General features: G+C 42.3%; 1 protein-coding gene across 11 annotated transcripts in view; it reads right to left on the bottom strand.

Moving 5' to 3' along the window:
* The window catches only part of LOC114799965 (protein unc-13 homolog B-like), a 52,771-nt gene extending 27,623 nt beyond the window's left edge, over nt 1-25,148 (bottom strand). For 7 of the 11 annotated variants that reach the window (XM_028996977.1, XM_028996982.1, XM_028996980.1 and 4 more), the window contains exons 1-3: nt 10,998-25,146; nt 10,453-10,716; nt 9,614-9,701 (exon numbers count right to left, since the gene is read on the bottom strand). In XM_028996977.1, coding sequence (XP_028852810.1) covers nt 9,614-9,701; nt 10,453-10,716; nt 10,998-25,018 — 14,373 coding nt within the window. In that variant the 5' untranslated portion in view covers nt 25,019-25,146. Of the gene's footprint in view, nt 1-30; nt 54-553; nt 3,169-6,886; nt 7,315-9,613; nt 9,702-10,452; nt 10,717-10,997 lie in introns of those variants that run through there. The other 4 variants (XR_003751303.1, XR_003751302.1, XR_003751304.1 and 1 more) reach the window with 2 other exon arrangements.
* Between the last annotated feature and the right edge of the window lie 5 nt (nt 25,149-25,153).

Genomic DNA, 25,153 nt, shown 5'->3' with positions numbered 1-25,153 from the left:
GAAATTCCTTTTACAAAACACCAGAATAACCTGATTTTCCTCGCGACTCGCCTCTGCAATGAAGAAAGGGAAAATTTAGAATTAGTATTCAGCATTTTTAATTAAAAAAAAGCAACAAGCTAGCAAAGTGTGTATGCCTGAAAAAACATTTCAGCTCAGAGGCTTTAGAATCATTGATTTAAACGTGTTCTATACATCACTTAGCAAATGGACCTTACATTTTCTTTGATTCTTCATGCATGTTAGGAATGCTATATCAAAAATGCTGATGATGTAACATCAGGGGAAATGCAAATCTGATACTGACAGTTCTCTAAATGAATTTACCGCCATACATCGGTAAATGAAGGGACAACATCGATCTGAATCAAAATTTTTTTTTTTGCTGCTGAAAATCTTTTTATGTCTTTTTCATGTTTCAAAGGCCTACTGTACTGTAGGATGAGATGTCCTGGAGATGCCATCAGGATTTTGTGCCTAGATGTATTTCTTTAAACAATGTGACACTAACAGTTATGTATATTAACAAGAAACTGAAAACAGCTTGTTTTACCTGGGCTGAAATAGTCCTCTGAGAAGGATGACATGGTTATACTGGAGAGGTGACGTCGGGTTTCTCTCTTCTCCCTGAGTATCTGCTGAAAACTTCTCAGGCACTTTAGTCGCCTGGCATCTCTCTGGCTAAGCTTAGCAGTCTGCTCGGTTCCCTCCTCCCCAACCGCTGATCTAGTGTCTTCATGACTGTCCACGTTACTTTCTGCACTGGGGTCTGTGACAGTGTTCGCGATAGCCTCTGCAACATTTTCAGTGTCAGGATGTGCTGAAGAGTCAACTGGCCTTTCTGTGGATGATAGCACATTAGCATCCATGATAGTTTTGTCAGGAGGCTGCAAAGCGTTCTTTTCCTCCTCCATGAAAGGATCTTCAGCCAAGATCAACAACGAACTTGTGGTGATGCCGTGTGACAGAGCTGCATCAGGCAGATTTGGTGCGTTACTGGATAGATGGTGTGATTCTGAAAATTGTTCATCTATAAGTTTAATGCTGTCATGTTCTTGTGACACCTGACTGACTTCTCCAGGTTGTACGTCCATGAGAACTGGATCTATGAGGGTGGAAGCGCTATTGTTTTCTTCCACCTGCCACTGAGGGTTACCTGCAGAACATATGTTTGGCTGGTGTTCCCTAGCGGGGGAGACAGGCTCAGAAACCTCATTCCTATCCTCGAGGGACTGAGCTCCCTCGAGTTTCTTCAATGCTCCTCGTAGGGCACTTTTGAAATCCAACACTGCTCGGCTAATCCTCCTGACAGTAAAACCTGTGTTAATGCCCTCGGCTGTGTCTGGGTCCCAGCTAGGGGCACTGTGGTGTGAATCTGGAGCTTTTGCTGGATGGCTCCTGATATTGGGCTTGCAGTATGTCTGCTGGTTGCCACCGTACTCAGTCTGTAGAGATGTAATGTTTTGCCTCTGTACTCCAGAGGCCAAAAATTCACCTGTATCAGCTGAAGCACACTCACTGTGCTTCAGGTCTCCATCCCTTTCTGCCACAAAGGATCCAGTTTTGCGTCTGCAGCCATGCCGATCCTCTCGGCTGGATGTGCTTGCAGGGGAGTTGTAGTGGCGACTAGAACCAATGGAAAGATGCTCTTGACTCCCAGAAGATGATTGTCGTAAGGTGGTACTGGTATTGTTCCAGATTTGCCCTTCTCCAGTGCAGCCATTGCCATCTTTAAAGTTCACCTGCCTACAGCAGCCCTCCTCTTCACTCCAATCAGCACTTGTCATGTGTGGCAGTCCAATCTTTAAGCTCTCAGGTTCAGCACCTTGGCATCCTGTTCCACACTGGTCAGTGTCAGACTCTGACTTTGAACTCTGGCCTGATGACAGTGAGCTAGTGCTGGGACAGTCCTGGCCATCCTGTCGCTCCAGATATCCAAAGCTCAATCGTCTTGTCCCAGTTAAGGGGGGAACATCTGAAATGATGAGATCCATTCCAGGTGCATCATTACCATCTTGATTAGTGTTTGAAGATCTACGGAACTCAAGCTTCTCACCCCTGCACTCCGACACCTGACTCAATGTCATTTGGTACTGTTTGTCTTGCACCTGACAGTCTGACACTCTATTCCTACTTGATTTTGTTTTATGGGACTTTTTCCTCTCCTGCATACATGCACCGGTACATATTTCATCCTGGAACATTGAAGGTCCATCTTTATGAACCAGAACCTCAGTCCACGGCTCTGCAACTGGTCGAGATCCCGACCGAAGGCCCTCAATCTCCATAAGCACCGCATCGACACAGCTAGACACCTCATCTACAGATCCTCGGACAGATGACAGATATTGTCTCAGATCTGAGATTTCCTCCTGAATCTTATTGATCCCTTTTAGCTCCTTAAGTATATGCTCAATGATAGCACTTGACTCTTCCTCTCGGTCATCTTCATCTTCTTCAATAATACTATCCACCCGAGATGCACTGAAGCCCAGTGATGTCCCACTATCACACCCAATGATTCCAGAAAAACCAGGCCCATTGAAGCTAGCTGGGGACGGTTTATAATTTTCCATGTTCTCTAAGCTTTTTTTGTGCTGTAGGGTGCATGGAATCCGGACACACCCTTCTCTGTTGAGCTCCACCTCCCCTACATAAGCTGCATCTGCAATACCCCCAAGTTCTTCACCATTCACAGCCTGTGATGAAGAGAATGACTCTTTACTCGACACATGTGTCTGGCAGAAGTCCTGTTCCTTTTCTTCCTCTTCTTCCTCCTCATCTTCCTCCAAAATTCCTGCATAATACAGACTTGGGTTGTGGACAGCCTGATCACTTCCCTGTAGCAATCTGTGGATTTTGCCACGGATTACAAGAGCAACTTTTGGGTTAGAAGCCCTTTTCTTGGGTGTAACTGACTTGGTCTTCACTCGTCCATACTGTGGAACCCCAGTCCAGTCTTCTCCATTAAAACGATTTTTGGAGAACATCTTCAGTGTGGGTCCAAAGGGTGTATTGACAACGGTAGGGCAAGTGCTAGCTTAGGCACCCTATGGGACTGCCCATTTTTTCAAGTACTTTTGCTAAGTGAACTAGAAATCCTACCAGGGTAACTCAGAATGCTATGTATGACTTTCTTAGCAGTCAGAGTCCATGGCCTAAAACATACTGGGGAGGAAAAAAACAAATTAAATAGTCCAGTGAGGAAAAATATTATATAACAATGATTTTCCCTGTATATCCGTACCCAAAACATTCCTATACAATTATTGTTACAGGATGAACTAACTAAATAAATAAACCTGTGTCTGTATAATAATTTACAGCTTTTATCAGATGCCCTTTTCCAGAGTGACTTACAATCAGTAGTTACAAGGACAAAACTTTCACGACAGACAAAGGGGAAAAGGGTGTGTGTGTGTGTGTGAACCTGACAAATCCCCGGCAGTGCAGTATAAAGTAGAACCCATACAAGCCTCAAGTGAGAAAACCGAATGTAAACCATCAGATCTGAACATGCCTGTAGACACCATGGCAACACAGAGGATGCCATTGTGTGCTCCACAGTTGCCATAGCCAAGCAGTCACATCCCAGCTGCAGGGGCATGGCCAAACACTCCCCCTGATGCTGCAATTAATACTGGCATCCTCGCCATTTCTCAGCGAACCAAGTCTAAGAAGCGTTTCAGAGGTAGCTATGGCAACTGCACAACAGTATTATTTGTCTCCAAAGGCATGTTGAAATAAACAAAACATTTCATTGACAATCATCACCAGCTTTGAATAAGCTTTCTCCTCGGCATGGACAAATCATCTGTCAAATAACAGTGACTGAGCACGACCCGTATTGGCATAGGTATCTTACTGTTCAGTCCTGTATTTATTGTGAGATGCTTAATGTGAACAACGTATTGAACAACCTTTGACCTTCAGGAAGTCAGCTGCAGTAAGCATATCAAATGGACATTTAGGGGTTTTGGAGAAGAAAAGACATCTGGCTGATAGCACCCTTGGGCATTGTGATTTTTCAGAACTACCCATAACACCCTTGAACCATTCCTTAGCCTGTCATAGGTCAGCAATTATCACACCACAGAATGCCATCACTTCTGTGCATCGTTTCTGATGCACAAATTCCCGATTAAACTACAAACTTTCAGTGGCCATAGCAATGCTTTCGAGTTTGTTTGTCACTGTAGTTGTCTGCATTATTCTGAGCAGATGTGCCCGACAATGACGGAAAACCGATGGCACGTGACCGTCATTATTAAGATCCAAATGACTGACATGCTGTGGAGGAGACACATCAGGCAGCTGGTTTAAATGGGGAGACGTGCAGTGAAATTCCCAGGTTTCCTGTAATCACTATGACATTTAAGTGACGTGAGACTGAAAAGCAGTAATGAATAAAACTGGCAACTGGAATAGGAATTCTGAATCACTGTTTTGCATCTATGTTAATCTTTTTCTAAGATCAGATGTGGCATAAAGTAAACAATATCCTTACTTTAATGACTTGCAAAACTGCCACCGTAAAATCTAAAACCTAGAACAGACATAAAATAAGCTAAACCTCATGCTATATGTAGAATATTATATACAGTATGTATTTTTGTGCACTGCATTTCAGTAGACATATCTCTTGGTTTTCTGACGGCAAATAAACTAAACCTGTATAAACGGAAAGAAGAAAGAATCAGAAGAAAATAAAAGTTCCCATTTGAGCGGATGACTCACAAACTGACACGTGCTCCCAACATTCCCTCTCGGCTGCTTTTGCCTGTGAGGACATGAGAGAGATCTGGCCTGCATTTCACTCCCACTGTCTCAAGTCATTTTGTTTGTGCAGCCATAGACCATAAACTGCTTTGCCCTAGAGACACACCTACTTCACACTGATGTGAATGTGTCTACTATACATGCTGTGACAACTGAAGCACACATGTGTGCGTGTGTGTGTGTGCGTGTGTGTTTGATGAAAAAGTGAAAAGGGAGGACCCAGCAGTGTGTGAGAAGATGTGGTTAATTAGATGTGTGTGTTGAGGGAGGCTGGCTAAGTCCTTTCTTTTACAAACAAATTGGATAAGCTGGGCGAACTTCAACTCTCATCTTCTTCCTACACTGCCAGGTCCCAGGATCTGTCTTCATACAGATGACGTACAAATCAATTATTAATCGATATTGTGAAATTTGCCTTTTTATGATTTCAATTGCGTTGTATATATACGACTTAAATATAACAACATGTGGCATAGATAATGCATCATTCAAATACAGTGGACGCTAAAACGTTTGAAATGATTTAGCGTGACCCATAACCTAGACAACTGAATTGAAAACAAATCAGTTTGTTTGTTTGTTTGATTGACAGAGATGTGTCCTTTTGTTTAAACCAATGAGATACACATCAGTTCATGTTGCAGACACACTTATCATCAAGGTTACCTTAATCACTCAGTCATTATAAGCACAGCAGTTAGAAATTTAAGAAAAATAATAGAAGGAAATCTACATTTTCCAACCGACATCTTAGTACACATCAGCATGGCAATATTTGCCTATTGCTCTTTTCAAAAGTGTCAGCCTTCTTCCGTGCAGCCTTCTTCAGATCAGTGATTTTCTGCTGGGTTTAGTTCTGGGCTAAACTTGAATTACTTCTGGTGAAGTCAGTCTTTTGTTGATCTGGATGTATGTTTGAGGTCATCGTCATAAAGAAAGGTGACATTCCTCTTATTTTATTCTACTCAAATAATTTAATAGAAAACTCTTTAATTGAAGGCTGGTGTCAACTAAGGTGCAACGATTAGTTGACATTGTTGTAAGATGTACAATTATCAATATTTAATTGTCGATAATTGTTGTAAGATGTACTTTTTTGTGCTGTGTGGTTTTTTGTGTAGTCAGTTGTTATAATAAAAGTGAAGTGAAGCGGTTGTCATTGTGAAACACTGCAGCACAGCACACGATGACACAACGAAATGTGTCCTCTGCTTTTAACCATCACCCTTAGTGAGCAGTGGGCAGCCGTGAAAGGCACCTGGGGAGCAGCGTGTGGGGACGGGGCCTTGCTCAGTGGCACCTCAGTGGCTCGGGATTCGAACCGGCAACCTTTAGATTACGGGTCTGTTTCCTTATCTGCTAGGCCACCACTGCCCCTTTGGCCATCATGATGTATACAAAAACTTACAAGCGTATTTCACAAAACAGGAATGGCAGATTTTACTTTTTTTATTCTCTCTACTTGCACAAATTTTCAAGCAGATATGTGCAGCAATTAGAATCTCGTCTTTCCTCTCCATGTTTCCGATCATGTAATCTGTCTAACGGGATCTAATGTCCTGTTTGCTTCAAATTAAGCTCGTCTCTCAAACAATTTTACACACTTTAAGCTTGAAACTGACATGTGACATGGTGAAGATGGTTAGATGCCAGAACTTCAAAACCTCCAGCCAGGACTTTGCGCTAATCTGTTTTGCACAAGTTGTGTTTAATTCTCTGTTCTATTTTTTATATTGTTAGGGAAATGGACACAGTTTTATTTATAATATATAATATTTTGAGTTCTTGTCATAATTTAAATAACCTCATGCTAAATGTAAAAGATGGTAGCTAAATCAGAGTCATTTTATAATTATGCAATTTATAATCCGACTAGTCGACCATTAAAATAGTCATCAGTTGAATAATTTTTATAGTCACTGTGGAATTCCAACAGTTCCTCACAGAAGCAGCCGTGAGCCACTCTTCTCACTCTTTCACTCTACATGCAAAGGGGTTCGTGCACGCACCAACATAAACTAATAAACATAAAACACACACCCACATACTAATAAAAAAAATTTCATTGGTTTCACTAAATTAGAACTTACAATGAAGGCAAACTTACCTCCCGCAGCTTTTTAAAAATCATTTTAGTCTGTATGCTATAAAAAGAACAGATTTAGGATGAGGTCCGTTGAACGCCGTGCCACTTCAGAGTATATTCCACGCTCGGCAGAATGATAGTGGGGGTGGCTCAAAGTCCACATTCTGAGCGGATGAGCACTCAAGTCCTCCTCAGAAAACAGTGAGAGGCAGAATCCAGCACAATCAATTCATCGCTGCTTGACTTGAGCGTCAGAGCACTCCTGCATCCCTGCACACCAACGGCGTCTCCGGCAGCCAGAAATGTGTTGCTTACTGTACCTCGTACTCTCGCGCAAATTCACCGTCGCTTGTTGCTCGGGAAGCCTTCGCGATGTCGCCGTTGCATGCTGGCGCATTCACTCGCTTGCTCTCACTGCCCTCCACCCAGATTCACACGAGCCAGCGCAGACGCATGCCGCACATATGCACCCCTACTACACTGCGATTTACAAATTCTCACAAACGTACAGTACAGTAAAATCTTAGCACATTACAGAAAAGAGGTCATATGAAGCAGATTTAAACACTAAAAATTCACTTGAAAACAGGCTACATATTGTGGATCGGTCCCTAAACAATCATGTTACCAGCTATGTATTCATTATAAAAAAATTGTCATATTCAGAAATAATTCATTTGTAGGGCTGGATGATAAAACAATTATGCTTATTATCACAAAATAACTGAATAGATTTCTTTAAAAAGTAGTGGGGGAGTCTTCACCAAGAACCCCATGGACCACCAGACAGCTCAGTAGGATCCTGTTGGCCTCCAGATTTCTGAATTTCACACTAGAAGCGGACTTCATGATGAATCTTGATCATTTGTGCATGCTTACTGTGAGGAGCTCTCTTCAAATTTCCCTGACAAATATGATAAATGCTTTGTTTGCTCCTTCAGCGTCTCCCTAATTGCCCTTTGATCCCTAAACCGTACCCCATTTAACACATTTATTTCCATATCGGCCCAGAGCTAGCAACACATTACAGTTCTAGCCATACATTCTCTGTTGACATGGATCATCTTCTCTCTGAGACAGTTCTTATCACTGTCCCATTATTTCTTTTTGCTTATAATGTGCCTCTGCATCAGATCTCTCTGTAAAATAAACTTCAGGCATTACAGTACGAGATATTGGTTATGGCCAGAGAACTCGAAATATGAAAAGCAGATTGAGAATAGAGAAGAAAGGAAAAGGAATGTGAGATAAACGGAGGCAGAGAGAAATGGTGTGATGTCAAAGGTGCGTAGTGTGTTTGAGAGACTCATAAATAATGTGCCACTGGGAATCTCAGTTTTTCAACCTGGAGGACCCTCTACAGGGATCACTTCTAGAAATAACCCAGATTTTCCACAAGTGTGAAAAGTTCTACCTCTATTATTTAGCTTCCTCTTCTTTTCGACTGCAGTAATATTTGTACTACATCTCATCCATGTGAAAGCTTAACCTTCCTATCCTTATTTTCAAGCACTTATTATTATATTATGTGGATTTCAGTTCATTATTAAGTTTTAATCTTAAATGGCAGAAAAATTCGATTTAATTAATGAGTAATGCCATGACTAATACCAACTTCATATCCTTATCTATTCAACATTCAACTAAACAGATGGGTTCAGTTCTTTTCTGTCTCTTCAAGGACATTAAGCAGTCTAAACCAGCTCAAATCAGCAACTATGAAAGACTCATCATGCACTTCATTTTAAAAAACAGCAAAACGGAAGCAGAAAAAGTGAAATGTTATGGTACATCACTTTTAAAAGAATGAAGATACTGTAACGTGAAATTACAACATCCTCCACCTTCAAGACCTTGTCGAAGCAGCATTTTGTTTCTATAGTAATGCACCTAGGTTGCCATGGTAAAATACTTGATAAAACAAGGCAACATTTCAGAGGCAATGGATATACACAGTAATGAATAAGTCATCTGTTATATGTATTCAAATGTGCTTATTCCTCTACATGACGATGAGAAACTTTTAACCATATTGTATTCATTTACAAATACCTTTATCTGTGTATCTGTGTTAGTCCCTTGTAGATAATGGCTTTTGTTGAGATTTTGAGATTTGAGATTTGCTCTTCTTTCAATTTACTGTTTTACTTAGGACACAGTTTCAGTATAGTCCCTGGGGTCACCTCAGGTCAGCTGGCACAGAAGGTCTGTTTCAAGGGACATCCCTGATTCCCAGCAATGGAGACCAATTGAAATGATTTGTACAAATGAAATCATATAGTGGTAATAAAAAAAAACTGGGTGGCTCCCTGTTTAACAGTTGGGTAGCTTGCTTTGAGGTGAATTAATGTCTAACCCTTGTGAAGAAATCCCACAAAACATTGACTTGGGCATGCCAGGAATAGCCTGAATACAGATAATAAAAGATTCACAATTCATTTGGAGAAACACTGTGAGAATTTCACCAGGCACACGTTTTCACAATGATACAAAACATAATGTGCTTTGGAGGTCAAACTGACATACAGAATGTCTCTTTTGGCAGCACATCTCCACAAAAATGAGTTTCTCATATTCCCAAACCTGCCCAAACATGGCAAAAATAAACCAAGAGGCATAAAGGGGAAACTCAACCAACCAGCAGCACAAAGGACCTTGAAAAACAAGCTAGAATAATACGTCACAGTCAAAGTGACAATCACAGAAAAAAAGAGAACAAATAACATACAGTAGGGACAATCGCATTACCTTATGAAGCTGCAATTTCACTTTATTGATGGCTTTCAACCAATGCAGTCTGGAGGGTGAGAACAGAGGAGGACTGTCCTTGAAGAAACTGCAAATAAATATGAGAGAAAACAGTAAACAAACAAGAACAGTAAATAAGAACTTTAAAGCATGACTTGATGTGAAGTCATTTCTTGAGAATATTGTGATTAGAGGTGTGAACTGGTCTCACAATTCGATTTGATTACGATTATCAGAGCCTTGACATTGATGCATCACGATGCATGCCATACATTTTCTAAATGGTCACATGATGTTTTCAAATACAAGAGTTAAGGTCTCGTACGTCTGTGTGGATGCTTTGTTTTGCTACACTGAGCAGAAAAATGGTCTGTGTTCAGTCCGTGCTCCCCTGATGGCACAAACTCCAGAAAAATGCCTGGTTCAGATGTCAGGTGGGGGCGGATTGAACACAGACCGTTTTTCTGCTCAATGGAGGAAATCTAAAGCCGCTTTCAGACAGAACTCTGACCAGAGTTGCAGATCTTCCTGCTTCATGTGTGTGTTTCAAAGTGGTACAAAGAAACCTCGGCCACTTGGATTATATTGGTTGCACGAAAATACGTTATGGCTGCCGGGCTCTGCACTGCATTGATGCACAATCGTCCACATCTGCATCGCGATGCATCGATTATCAAAAGATAATCGATACCCGCCCACTGCTCACTAAGGGTGATGGTTAAAAGCAGAGGACACATTTCGTTGGGTCACCGTGTGCTGTGCTGCAGTGTTTCACAATTTCAACACCCCTAATTGTAATGCAATGTAGAATTATAAAAATAATGCTCTGGTATCAATACCTTAACTGTTTCTTCACTATGTTTTCTTGTGGTTTGGATGGTTCTGTCTGTTCTTCTTTCATGCCCAGCTTCAGGACAGGCCTTTCCTGTTCCTTAACATCATTTGAGACGCAAGGCTGTGGACAGACATTCAGCAGCTCGTTGGTGGAGGTGTGCTTGGGATGAGAGGTATCTGGGTCACTTTGCAACTCCAGCTCCGAACTAAACTGGGAACTGGCCTGGCTGAGGTTACTGGATGACCCAAAATGGCTACTATCCACTGGGCTGAAAAAGAGAAATTAAAGATGTCATTGCATGGAAGTGGAAGTCAAAACACCATGAACAAGTCTGTAAGTTATACTTTTAAGGTCAGAAGTTTTGTTACAGTAAGCATTTCTTATTTTTTAAGTGTATATAATTATTTCTCATCATCTGTCAAGCAAAATATCCTGAATAAGAATAAGACAAAAACAATGAACAGGATTTAAAAAAATGGATATTGAAAGTAAGAAAGGATTCAAAGCATAATAAATGCTTAGGTTATCATTTATTATGCTCCTACTAGCCTTTTTGCAATGTTTTTCTTCAAGGTGCTATCTGGTGCTGGTCCTGTGTTGGAATCTGTAGAAGGATGGCGTTCTGAGGAAAAACTACTTAAATCTTTCTGAACTGAGCTGAGCTGTTGGTTAGGTTCAACCGCATTCTCCCCAGTTTCTACTGTTGCATGTTTTCTAAGCATTTCAGAGCTTTCCTGACTCCTGTCTATGCTACGGGACATGTCTGAGGAAGTGTCACTAGGTCCCTCAGTATCGCTTGCATCTGCACTGCCAGTTACATCCGAATCTGCGCTACCACTTTTATCAGCTTCAGGTTCACTCAACACATCGTCCTCTTCATCTGCAAATGTAACTTCCTTTGCCTTTGGTTGGGAAGTCACTGTGGGAGGACTCGGCGGTTTTGGAGATTCAGGTGTTTGCCAGGGGAAGCCAATTTTCTTTCCGAACATGGATGTAGCAGAATCTTCTTTTTTGTCTGTCGGCTTTTCCTCCTGGAACAATCCAGCTGACAGATTCTTGAAACCCGAGAACAGACCACCTCCCTCGCCTTGCTCGGACGGTGCTTTGGGTGCTGGGACAGGGGAAGGTCCAGATGAGAAAAATGAACCGAAAGGTTTGGCAGCATCTGTTGATCCTGACATGAAGCCAAATGTAGGACCAGACAAGCCAGGTAAATCAAAAATGCCTTTCGAAGAAGGTATTTTATCGGTGCCTTCTTTTGATAAACCATCTGGGACATTTCCATTTGAGCTTGATTCTTTTGGCATTACGTCTGCTTCAGCAATAGTTTCTGTCTTACTTGATACAGGAACATCTGATTTCTCCTCTCCTAATGGTTTCTCTTTTGGTCCATCTTCTAATATTCCAGAATCAATTGTACTGTCACAATCACCATCTTTGTCATTTGGCACTGCTTTTTGATCCTCAAACATTTCAGATTTTGATTCCTCTGTGATAGGCATGGACTTGTCCAATTCTTGTTTTTCAGTTTCTCTTCTTTTAGCAGATTCATTTTGCTCTGGTATACTTTCTTCAGGAGGTGGTGTCACCCCAGCCGCAAGCTTTGTTTCTGATGATTTAACAGGTTCAGACCCTTTGAAGATGCCAAAAAGGTCATTTGTCAAAGATTCAGTGGGCAGACTGCTTGGCAAATTAAAGAAAGAACTCTTATGAGGTTGCTGTTGGGCTGCTGGAGTTGGGGTTGGTGATGATCTAAAAAAAGATGTTTGGGGTGCTGAAAAAAAGCTGCTTGGGGTTGGTTTGGTGGGAGCACTTGGCCCAGAAAACATAGACATAAATCCAGAAAATGAAGTTGGTTCTTGTGGTTTGGGAGGACCTCCCATTCTTGGACCTCTAGGACCTCCCATTATCCCTATTCTAGGTTGTGGTTGTTGCTGGGAGGGAGAAAGAATTGGCTGATCTTTCATGGCAGATGGCATCGTTGCAACAGATTTTTCTGGTGGCATAGGTTGTTCAGCTACAACTATCTCATCGGTCTTAATTGGTCTCTCATTCACAGGTGTATCAATATCTTTTTCTGTTGTCTGTTCTATTTCTAATATTTGCTTTTCAGAAACCTGTTCAGACTGTTCGTTTTCATCTTTTCTTATTTCTAAAACAGGATCAAATTCCAAAATAGTTTTTTGTTCTGAATGATCAGGTGGTTGCAGCTCAGGTTTAAGATGTAGTCCAGGCAGTAACGATGATTCTGATTCCAAAGATGAGTCAAGCTCTAATGGCTTCTCAGATTCTATAGATTTCTCTGATTCAAAAAGTCTTTCTGGTTCCATACTTTTTTCAGAATCTACGTTTTTTTCTGAATCTGAAATGTCTGTTGGTTCAACTGATTCGAAAACCCTCACTAAATCAGTTTTTTCTATATCATTGGTAGGTTCCATTTGAAGATGTTCTACATCAAGAACTTGAGAATGCTTCATTGATGTTTCAATATTTGTTAGTTCATCCGCTGATAAAATGTGCCGTTCCTCTATAGAGTTAACAAGTTCAGATTGTGTCTCTGACTCTTTGAGTGAAACCACTGTTTCTTCAGGTCTTACAAGCTCACTGGTCTTTGCACTGTCCTGGTTTTCAGTTTTTACTTCATGGTCTGACACCTGCTCATTATTGCCACATAAATCTATTTTAACATCTTCTAGCTTTTCAGTACTTGACTCCATTTTTACCTCTTCAACATCTTTTGTAATTGTTGATTGCAGGTGCTCTGCTTCAACTTTTTCTGAGGTTAAATCTTCAGATTTAGGTATATCTGGTTTCTTTTCATCCATGAACGACAGAAATCCAAAACCACCAGACTTTGGTTTGTTTAGCTCGGTACCACCACCAATTGAAAACAAGGTAGAAACCTTGAACACACTTTCTGGCTCTTTAGCTGTAGCTGCTGGTGTAGGTGTTTGAGGTTCACTGGATGTGGTCAGGGATGTAGGTTGTCCAAACATAGAAAATAACCCTGTGCTGTGTGGTTCCTTGGAAAAAGATGTTGGAGATGTTGTTGCTGGGGATGACTGAGAATTAGATCCTCCAAACATAGAAAACAAGCTAGAGCCAGTAGACTCCTTGGTTGTAGAAGAACTCGGCAGCATGCCGCCAAGCAGAGAAGATCCAGGAGATTTTGGTAGATTCACTCCATTCTCAGGTCCTCTAGGGCCTAGAGGTGGCTGTGGACTGGATCCACCAAACATAGAAAACACTCCCTTTCCTGGCTGTTGTTGGGATGGAGGTCCTCTGGGTGCAGCATTCCACATAGTAGGACCTCTAGGACCAGGTGCTCCAGGTGGTGTCATTGGACCTCTAGGGCCTGGTGATGTACCTCTAACACTTGGGCCTCTTGAGGAAGGTGCTGACTGAGGTTGTTGTCCACCAAACATAGAGAAAAATCCTTTACTAGGTGAATCTTTTGGGACTGGCTGTGCTGGAGCTGCACCCCCAGGACCTGGTGGGTTAGCACTAGAACCACCAAACATTGAGAAAAATCCAGATCCTGGGATTTCTTTAGATGTTGATCCAGGAATTATACCACCAAGTACAGAGGGCCCGCTTTGAGGCAAGCTAGGGGAGCTTCCACTAAATATTGAAAATATACCTTTCCCAGAAGGCTCATCAGGACCTGAAATGTCTTTAGTTGAGACTTGTGAAAGACAATCTTCTTGTGGAGGTTCAGCTTTGTCTGAAGTAGAGAACTCAGTTTGTGATGTCTGTTCATCAGACTGTGGTTTGTGCTGGTTACCGACAATAGTTCCAGCTTCTTCAGAAATTCCAGCTTCTTCAGGTACATCTGCCTGTGGCATCACAACAGACCTGGATTTTGGTGAAGAGGACATTTCTTCAAGTGATGTAGGAACTTTCTCAGTGACAGCCAGTTCCTCCGTAAGATTAGCAGACAACTCCAGTGATTTGATATCTTCTCTAAGTTCGAGAGTAGAAGAGTCATATTTATTTGGACCATGATCCTCTAATTTTTTGTCTTCAAAAATTTCTGAAGTAGTCACACATGTCAGACTTTCAGATGCATGTAATTGTTCCTCATAATTGTCACCATGTAGTAACTCTTTAGACCTTTTCAAAAGAGAAGGGCATGTGCTTGTTTCTACCTGTGTGATGATGGGCTGGTGATGGAAATCTTCAGAAGTACATACCTGATCAGCATCAGACAGAATTGAAACACTGTCTTCATTTGAAGCCGATTGTTCTAGTTTACAAAGTTCACGTTCTGACTCTTCACGATCTGTCTCACCTGGAGATTCATCTTCAGGTGTACTTGCTGCAGTTAAGACAATCTGTGGAATTACATTTTTGATCATGGAATGACTTGAAGCTCTGTCTTCACCCACTTCCAGAGATGCGTGGTTTGATTTGACTTCTCCAGTTAAATAATCAGAGGTGATATCATCTTGCCTAGCATGACATATTTTATTGTCTTCCAGAGTAACAATTTCAGAGTCAGGTTCTATGAGGTGTGACTGGACAGGTTCACTTGGTAAGACTGGCACACCTGTATCTTCACATATTTTATTCGACACACATTCCGGAAGAGTGGGCTCTGATTCTCCTTCTGGCTCTATAATATTCTCTTCAGGGCCTTTTGACTCTGATAGTGTCTCGTTGAAACGTTGGGTAGATTCTGCTTGTGTTGGCATAGCTCCATCCTGTTTTTCTGGAGTTTCCTTATCGGGAACAGTAAGATCTGAAGAGCACTGTGTTGCAGCAGGCTGAATAATGAACAGTCCTTCAGATATTTCATCTGATGATGACATGACTGGTATCTTAGTGGACAGCACAACACAGGCTTTTCCATTTGACATTGAAAGCATACCCCCTGTTTCTTCTGGTGTTGCAGAAAATGTAGCATCTTCAGTGTTGATGCTAACAGATGAAGAGGCAGCAGAGGTTTCAGCATTTCCAATACTCTGCATGTCTTTGTTTGGTATCTCTGCATCTAGTGAAGTTACAGGGGAAAACTGTGGCCTTTGTGTTGTGGCCAATTCTGAGCTAGACTCATTTACATTTGTAAATTGCGTTGTGCTGGCAGGTTCATTTACTAAAGCGCTAATGCACACATCTCTCCTAGGCACTGATTCTTGTAATGAGGAGTCCACATCACTATGAGAAAAATCAATAACTGATCCAGCCTTATCAAGCAATGGTTGGGTGGTTATACCTTGTGGTTGCACACCTCCGTCTGGACCATTACTATGTTGAGAATTCTCCTGGAGAATGGAAACATGGGTGTGAGAGTGTGAACTTTCAAGTTTATTTTTGTCTAATCCTGTGGGTATTGGACATTGTTCAGGAACGGGGTCAGTATGTGCTCCTGGGTCATGTGGAATGTTCTTACAGTCTCTGGACACATATCCAATTTGTTCAACATTGGTAGATGTACGGCATGAAGCCAGGGCACTATATGTTTCCTTTTCTATTGTGGTAAATTGAGAACTTGTATTATTGAACTTATTGATTAGGTGCTTAACTGATGGTTCTGTAGTTGGGGTTACTGTTTGCGTTTGACTCTGGGTCACCAGGGGACAAGGTAAATCAGATGCTGACATCCTGACTGGTGGGTCTGTGACTGTTGTTGCTGATGAAAAAGTAGGGGTTTGGAAGACACTACCACTGAATTCTGAAGTAAGTTTTTTGTCAGAAGATTGTCTTTGGGTTTCATCAAACATGGGGACATCAACAGAATCACTTGCAGTTGCAGGGACAGGTAATATTTCAGGCACATGATGTAACGGTTTGGATTTCTGCTCCACTAGTTTTGAAGTAGTAGTGCAAGGCACATCATGCGTATGTTTGATGAAATGAAATCCGACGTCCTCATGCAACTGAGCTTGGATCATAGACTTTCTTGAGAGAGGTTTTTGCTGAGAAAAGGCTGTCTGTTCACTAACTTTTAATGAACGTTCTGCGACATTCTGTGAATTTACAGACGTTATAATATTTTCTGAAGACGTTGCTGTTGAGGCATTATTTGGAGCACATTTCTCTGGTTCAGTTTGACCAATGCCCCCATGAAGTCTTTTTGCACTAGACACTGGTATTGGAATTGATTGATAAAACTTTGGACCAGTTACAGTTAGATTTTCTTCAACAAGGCTTTCAACAGTTGATTGCTTAATAAGACCTTTGGGCTTGGAGGCTCCAACAGGTTTTGTATTGCAAGTTTCCTCAGCAAAACCATGACAGGCCTGACTTAAAAGAGGAGGATCTGGGCAACTAGCATTTACGTGAGTACTGGCATCGATTTCTTGATTCGTTATAGGAGGTATTATATGTTGAGGAGACATGGAAGATTGTTGCACATAGGTCTCTGTCCCTTTGATCCCAATGGTTTGCCCAGAATTCCTGTATGTTACATCACTATAGAGTGACCGTTCTTTAAGCACTGAGTTGGTCTGAACAGCAGGCATAAGAACTGGCTGTTTTTGAGAATCTTCTGTGATTAAAGATCTTTGTATAGACTGGGCTGTTGGATGCAGTGGTGCCATGGGTATTCCACCATGTTTAGGTGTGGTTTGCTTTGTTCGGTAGAAGTCAAGCCTCCTGAAAGCTTCATTGCTACAGGAAGATGTGGAAAATGCATGCTGCTGAGGGGAGGTTGTTTGAGCCATTTGGACTGAAAGGTCTCTGACTTCATGTTCTTTTTTGACAAGGCAAACATGATGCACATTAACAACTGTCATATCCACAGCTCCAGTAATTGATGTCTTTCTGGTGGATTTTTGCCTTCCTTCAGTTGTTGATTTATTTATTTCCTTGCTTTTGGTAAAATCCATGGGCTGCCCCTCTTGTAGAGGAAGAGAATACTTGGGACTGCTGTCCATTACTCTTTTCACAGAGAAGTCCATAGGTCTGCTGTGGGTTTCAGTGTTTGTATGTTGTTTTCCTGAAAAGACTGTGTTCATGTGGTAAGCATGTATTTCCTGATGTAAAACAGACTCTGTTGTATGGCATCCTCCCAGTCTTTGAGTTGGTTGCATGTTTTCTTCTAATTTTGTGCCTGTCTCTTGTGTCTTATTTGGTGGTATCTGTTGAACCAAAGATGCTTCAACTATCAATGGCATACCAACAGAATTCTCCCAGGCCATCTTATCCACAGGCTTTAACTTCACCAATGGCACTGCATCTTGACTTATGTTAACAACAAGCTCCTCTTCATGTTTAGAGATTAATTTTGGAGACATATCAATAGCACCCTTGGCAGAATTTGCAGGTGATGAAACCGACTTATGTTGCTGAGATATATTCTGTCCTAAAGAAACAGATGTTGTTATATTTTGGAATCCCGAACTATTACACAACGTTCTTGGCTGGTGTTTTGTTCCAGTAAATTGTTTAGATTGTGACTGAAGTTGAGGGTCTTGTGGTACAGTTGGTTGCACAATTAATGGAATTCCAACAACATTTTCTCCAGGCCTGAGACTTGAAGGCTTGTTCTGCACCAGTGGTACGGGCTGGGAATGTGAACTTTCTGTTATCTCGTCCATTCTTTCAGAAGGTTTTGTTGTATGCTTTGCAGACATGTCCACAATGTTTTTAACAGAATTAGCTGGTACTGAAGCTGTTTGATGTGTATGTGAATGACACGTCTGAATAACTTTAAAATTCCTGATGACCTGATTTGGGTCTGTTGTGGGGACTTCAGCCTGTCCTCGTGCCTTGTCTGAGGATGGTAGAGCATTGTAGAGTTCTTGAGGAACTTCAACAATTAGTGGTACACCAAAGGAATCATCTCTCTGATATATGACAGGTCGACTTCTTACTAAAGGTACAGCTTCATTGACAGCATGTTCTTGTATTTTTTCACATGGCTTTTTAACAAACGTATTTGCATTTGATGACATATCAATTGTATTTTTAATAGAGTTTGCAGGAGCCGTGGGTCCTCGATACTGAAAGGAAGACTGTCCACCAATAGACTGATAGGATACAATAGGAAGGCTTGCTGTCCTGTTTAGCAAATGTGTTCGAAGAGATGAATCAGCCACCTTGTTTTGTGGAGCTATTTTGTCCTTTAATAAATCACTGGTTGTGGCATGTGGCTCTGACTGACGTCGTCTTACTGACAATTTTTCTTGGGGGAAGGAAGTGTCCACAATTAAGGGAACACCAGCAGATTCCTTGACCTTAACTGAAGTGGTTGCTTTACTTCTCAAAAGAGGAACAGCTTCAGTAATAGAAGAATGTGTTTCCTCAGTTAGATTCTGCAATATTTGTGGCTCTGGCTTTAAAGACATATCAAGAGTACATTTAATTGCATTTGCTGGTCTAGTAACATCATGACATGGCTGCTGAGGAGTTTGGGACGGTCTCACAGACTCATTTGACAACGACCACTCACGTGAGAGAACAGCCTTCTTCATTTCAACATGCCTTTGACTATGTATGCCTGGGCTCGTCTTTTGGTACACAAATGGAGAAGGTGATCTCTGAGTCTTCTTTTCACATGGACTAATAACAGCTTTTAATGTTTCGGGGAATTCAGTGTTGTTCTTATTGTTGCCAGAAACGTATGTATATTCACTATTTATCACAGACCTAGTTTCGTCCTCGGATGTCTCTCTCACAGTTTTATCTGAGTTTGCCATTGTTTTTTGATACAGTTTTGGAGACTTATCAACAGGACATTTCACAGAACTAGCATTTCGGTAAAAGGATTTTTGCTCTGTAAACACTTGAGTTTTCTCAAAGTCAGGGTTACAAATATCTAGGTTCACATCCTCATTCTCAACCACAATAGTTAGATCTATAGCTGCTAGATCAATATTATTCATATTTGTTTCTTGCTGTTGTTTGAGCTTTTTCATTTTGTATTTGCTGAAGTCCACCACATTCTGTTTTATTGGTTGAGTTTTAACAGTTTGATCTGATTTTGAAGTAAAATCCAATGGTTTGCCAGAAAGCTGAGGATCTTTACTATTATTGACTGAAGTTTGGAGAAATGTCCAAATCTCCCTTGTGTGTGATGAAAATGTGTCGTTTGCCATTTTAGATTTTTCAGTTAGTGATGAGTGAAGCTGTAAAGATGGTTTAGGGCTTTCTGCGGGTAATACCCGTCTAGTAAAAGATGACACATTTTCTTTTGAAGATGTTGCTGATTTTCTCACCTCTCCAGCTTTCAGGGAATGTGGCTGAGATGTGTGTGAAGATGATTGATTTGAAAGAGAAGGCTGTCTGCCAAGCTGTGGTCGTTGTGAAGGCGTCCCTGCTTTTGAAGTTATTGTTGTTGATCCAAGAGGTGTGGGGGATGCACGACAGTTGGTCTGGGTTGTATCTTTCAAAGGATCAAATGAACCTGAAGATGTTTTTGAAACATTCTGTCCTGAAATTACTTTAGTAGCAGAAGATGACATGGTTTGCATCTTTGAAGGTTCTAAATGTTTTTTCGATATAGATTGTGTTGGTTGCTTATCATCTTCATGACCTATTCTAATCTCTGGTATTGGTAGCTTTGGTGAGGGGATTTGTTTGTATGAAGAAGATTGAGCAGCTTTCTTGGAGGATTCAACCTTTGGAAAAAGATCATTGATTCCTTGGTTCTTCCAGTATGGTCCTCCATGACAACCTCGATCTGTTTTACTTGAGAGATCGGCAGCTTCAAACTGCTCCTCTCGTAGATGGCAATTGGGCTGATTACTTTCCACTTTAACTTTCTTTAGTTTATACATGGTAAAATCCACTGCTTGTTCTGTCTGTGCAACAATGGACTCCTCAAACATTTGAGAAAAACATTCTAAATTCAAATTCATAATTTTATCCCCTTTTGTGAGGGCTGGGGTCAAATCCACAGGAGCAGTAAGGGGCTGTGAGTTGTCCTTGTGCTGTCCTGACGCCCAGACAATGTCATCTTCATAGAGCGGAATTTTGAAGCCACAAAGTGTGACCTTTCCTTTGTCCTTCTGTTGCTGGGTGCTGGACATGCTGTCAGTTACTTGCTGAAAAACACATCCATTGTCCGGAGAGGCACAAGCATAAAGATGCTTTCCAGATCTGTCAGTCAATAGTGAGTATATGAACTCCTCATCGGTGTAAACGTAGTAACCACAGTCACCGGCTTCAGCTGGCCACCACATTCCTTGGTCCAAAAGTGAAAGCCATTGATGATACCATTCAGAATCTTCCAAGTACGTATCCTCCAAATCTCTGTTGATTCCACAAGTGCTACTGAGGTCAACGGCACAATGGGTCAAATCCACAGGGCCTTTTTTGTCTTTAAGTCGTTTCAAAAATTCAGAAGCTGCTTTTAAATCAAAGTGGTGTTTTGTGGACTCAGTAATTTCATGCTTATTTGCCTCAAAATATGTATTGTGAGGTTTAAAATCAGTGAGAGAATGGCGCCTGCTAAATTTGACAGTGTTATGTTCTGTTGAAAGATTTAGAGCGTCACTTTTTACAATCCAGGGTTTTCTTGTATTTTGATTACAGAGGTCATCCAGATTGTCACAACTGCTCCATGGCTTCTTATTTCGGCAAGTCATGTCAAAAAGTATTATATCCTCTTCCTCTGGTGGTTGTGTAATATCTTTCCAAGGATGTGAAGGGATATGGAAATACCTGGGATCAATGTCTGTAGGCTTCCACCATCCCTGCGTCTGGTGTATGGTTTCACCACCTGATGGTTCATATCCCTCATTTGTAAAACCACATTCTTGACCTCCCAGAGTAAGTGCCTCTGACAAAGCATATTCATTTAGTTGTTGCCATAGGAGAGCTTCTATTTGACACTGGTGTTCATATAGCTCTGGAGGAATGACGCCATGCACTGCAAAAGAGTACAATAAATCTTGGTAGCCATATTCTCCAGCGGTTCCATATAAGAGTCGATTAACTTCATCCACGTAGCGCTGACTGGCTGACAGGGGTGCTTGTTGATTTTGGTTTTGTTGGCAAAACTGCATGAAATTACTTTCAGATAAAGTTGGCACCCCATTTTCTGAGCTATCTGGCACAACATCACCTTGGGGTTTGTCTTTCCCTTGTCTTGAGATTGGGTGATCAGGTGAACTCTTCTCTGAGTCCTTGCAACTGTCAGTCTCACTAGTTCCTGATTTGAAAATGTTGGAAAGTAAACTTGAAGTGTTGCTGCTTTTAGTTACTTTTGGTGCATCCTCAACATGCTGAGCAGCAGCCATCTCTTGTGACTGGCTGGTGGCTGGATCATCACCTGTGACAGCACCAAAGAGTCCAGAAAGAAACCCTTTCTGAGCAGGTGCCTTTTGATCTTTTTCCACCAGACTATCTTGAGAAGAATGAAATTCGACAGGCTTACTTCGCTGGATCTGTGGACGACCTTGCCCAGGTTTACTGCCAGGGCGCTGTTCATGTAACTGCTTGGGTTGTGACTCCTGAGCAGGAGTCTGGACGTTTGGTTTCTGTTCCTCTGTGGTAGCAGTCAGTTTATTTAAGAATCCAGATAAAAGTCCACTGGATTCTGATGTCTGGGCATTAGTATTCTGTGGAGACTTGCTGAGAGGTTGACTTATTTGACTGTTTGGTTGTTGTTGAGGTTCATTATTAGCAGCAAGTTTAAAAATACTAGAAAAGATACCAGTGGTTTGACTCTGTTGTTGTGTTGCCCCTGTCTGGGGAGCTTCACGTTCATTCTGTCTGTTCAATGGTGGCTGGTTTCCAGAAGGTATCTTCTGCTGTACACTAGCAGACTGACTGGAGGTTGCATCCGATGAACCCATTTTCAATAAACCTGGAAGGATACCCCCAGATTGGTTGGGTGGGGGCAGATTTTTTGGTGGAGCACTTGCACAATTTCCCTGCTGACCAGACTGGGTTCCAGTGGAGGGATGTACTTGCTGAGCAGGAGTCTCCACTGCACCCAACTTGTTAAGAAATCCAGAAAACAGCCCTCCTTGCTGGGTCTCGGGTGCTGGCTGTGGAGAAATTTGATTTTGCCTCTGCAGTGGCTGTCGGTTTCCTTGCTGCTGTGGTTGTTGATTAGGTTGGCTTTTTTGTACCGGTGGCGGATTTGTGGAAAACAGACCGGAAAAAAACCCACTTGGCTGAGAGGACTGTTGTGGTCCACTCGGGTTTTGATTTGATTTATTGATCTGCGGTGCAGACTGATTACTGGGTGGTTGCTGTACAGGCGTCGCATCTGCGGCTGCAAGTTTGTTAAAAAGTCCAGACAGCATTCCACCTGGTCCACTAGGTGGTGGGGGCTGAGGAGGAACCTGAGGTTTCTGCTGATTTTTACTACTGGCCTGAGTGGACTGAGGTTCAGGTTGCTGGGCAGCGGAAGACTGATTTGTTGCATTACTGACTGGAGTATTTATACCCAGCACACTAGAAAGAAAGCCACTCTGCTGTGAAGATGGAGGTTGGGTTTGGGTTGACTGATGGTTGCTAGCTGCATTCTGTGACTGTTGAGGAATACTCTCTGTCAGTTTATTAAAGAGGCCAGAGAGCATGCCGGCTGGTTGGCTAGGAGCTGGCTGTTGTTCGCCCGCTTGGCTTGTAGGATCACTTGAAGGTACCTGCGTGTTTTCTGTTGAGGTTAGCTTGAGCAGCCCCCCCAAAAGGCCACCAGACTGACTTGAAGATGGATTTTGCTGAGGAGACTTCTGAGTCTGGGAACCCGTGTTCTGTTGCTGACTTGCGGTAGCTGGTTCAGCCACATGCGTTGTTGACTGTCCTGGGACCGGTATGTTACCAGAGGAAGCTAACTTCATGAATCCTGATAAAATACCTCCTGACTGGCCTGGAGGGACACTGTCTTCAGATTTCGGCCCCTGGCTGGTGTTTGCTGCATCAGATGCAGGACCTGCATTAACCTGTGCGGATTCAGTGCTTGACAAAGTGTCAGACGTCATTTTAAAAAGACCAGAGAACAGCCCAGCGGCCTGACTTGATGGGGCGGGTCCTGTAGCCGGCTTAGATCCAGATATCTGTGAATCATTCTTGAGTTCCTGTGTCGGACCTCCTTGCTGCTGCGTCTGAGGGCCACTTGTAGAAACGTTATCAGGAGATGCCAGTTTGAAAAGCCCAGAGAGCAGGCCTCCTGTCTGAGGGGGTGTGGTGCCGTGTTGAGTCTGATTTTGAGGCGGGGCATTGACTATTTGCGAAGCAGACGAAAAAAGACCAGACAGTAACCCACCTTGTTGGGCCTGGTTAACACCAGTCTGGTTTTTATTTCCTCCTGATGCATCCTCGGAGGACGTGAATTTAAGTAGCCCAGACAGCAAACCCTGTGGCTGAGGCTCTGTTTTAACGTCTGAAGGTGTAGGCTGAACACTGGAATCTGGCTGTAATGATTCAGTATGGTTTGCATTCTCAGCATGCCCTCTGGTTGTGCCTTCTTCTGAGCACTTTCCATCATCCAGAGTAGTCTCTTGCTTTTCGGAATAGTCACACTTACCATCAGATGAGCTTTGTGAGGTTGGAATAGCTTGCGGCTTTGCTTGGGGTGGTGGTTCATTTGTTGTTGCTTTAAAAAGATTAGAAAACCATCCAGTGTCTGTGTTTACCTTAGGTACACTTTCAAGAAGAGAAGCATTACTTAACGGTGGTTTAGCTGAACTTGGAGGTGCATCCTTTTTAGGAGCATTAGACTCGTCACCAGAGGCCAATTTGAGAAATTCTGACAGCATACCACCCTCTTGCTTGGGTGCCTGTGGAGCAGGGGCATTTTCAGAGGTAAAGAATGGTAGTTTAATTTTGCTTCCAATGGATGATGCTATGTCTTCTGGCTTAGGTGTGGCGGCATTCTCAGGAGATTTGAATAAAGAGAACATAGAAGGTGCGTTTGACGTTTCAGTTTGAGCAGGTTTGACAGGAGCTGCTGACATCAAAGATGTTAAAGATTTTTTGAAAGGAGAGAAAAACCCTGCTTCATCAGGAGCCTGCTGACTCTCTGGCCTCATTTCAGGCTTACCACTTTCAGCCTTAACTGGTGCCCTTGGTTGGGAATCTGGAATTTCTCCTGAAGACTCTGTCTCAGGTAGCAGCTCCTGGGAACCACTTGCAGATCTCTGCGACCTCTCACCTGAGGACTGATGCTCTGCTTGATTACTTTCTGTTGTATCTACTGATAAAGTTGTTGATTTTTCAACACAATCCTCTTTAGATTCAACACTTCCATGCTTTTCTGGCTCATCTGCAGCAGGTTTGTCTGAGAAAAGCCTCAACGGATTCAGCCTTCCTAACACAGAGGTTGGCTGAGTGGCTGTGGATTCCTGAGCTTGATTATTGCTGCTTGCGTTTGCGTGTTCCTCTGAGGCAGTTTCTCCACTTTGGGGGGTGGACTGGGCAGACTGAAAGGGCAAAAGAGAGTTTAGGGAAAAATTTTTAGCACTTGATGGCTCTTGAGTGGCTGGAGGTACAATTGCAATAGGAGTTGGGCTTCCAGAAGGTTTGGGAATGAAGGAGAAGAGTTTAGAAATACCAGTTCCTATTGGAGCTGTGGCTGGCTCTGTAGTCTCTGAGGGTGTAGCATTATCAGTTGGTGATTTTGTTCCTGTGATTGAGCTAAAGAGTGAGCTCACAGCATTCTTCACCCCAGTCATTCCCTGATCAACAGCACTGTCCACTTTTGCTTCAGTTGTAGCTTCAACATCCTGACTTTTTTCCTGTTCTGCTGCTTTGGATTCAATTGTTGATGAGGTTTTCTTACTTGACTTGGGCAACGCATCAAACTTACT

Source organism: Denticeps clupeoides, chromosome 11, assembly GCF_900700375.1.
Source record: "Denticeps clupeoides chromosome 11, fDenClu1.1, whole genome shotgun sequence".
NCBI lineage: Eukaryota > Metazoa > Chordata > Actinopteri > Clupeiformes > Denticipitidae > Denticeps > Denticeps clupeoides.
This window is presented reverse-complemented; position numbering and strand designations above follow the sequence as displayed.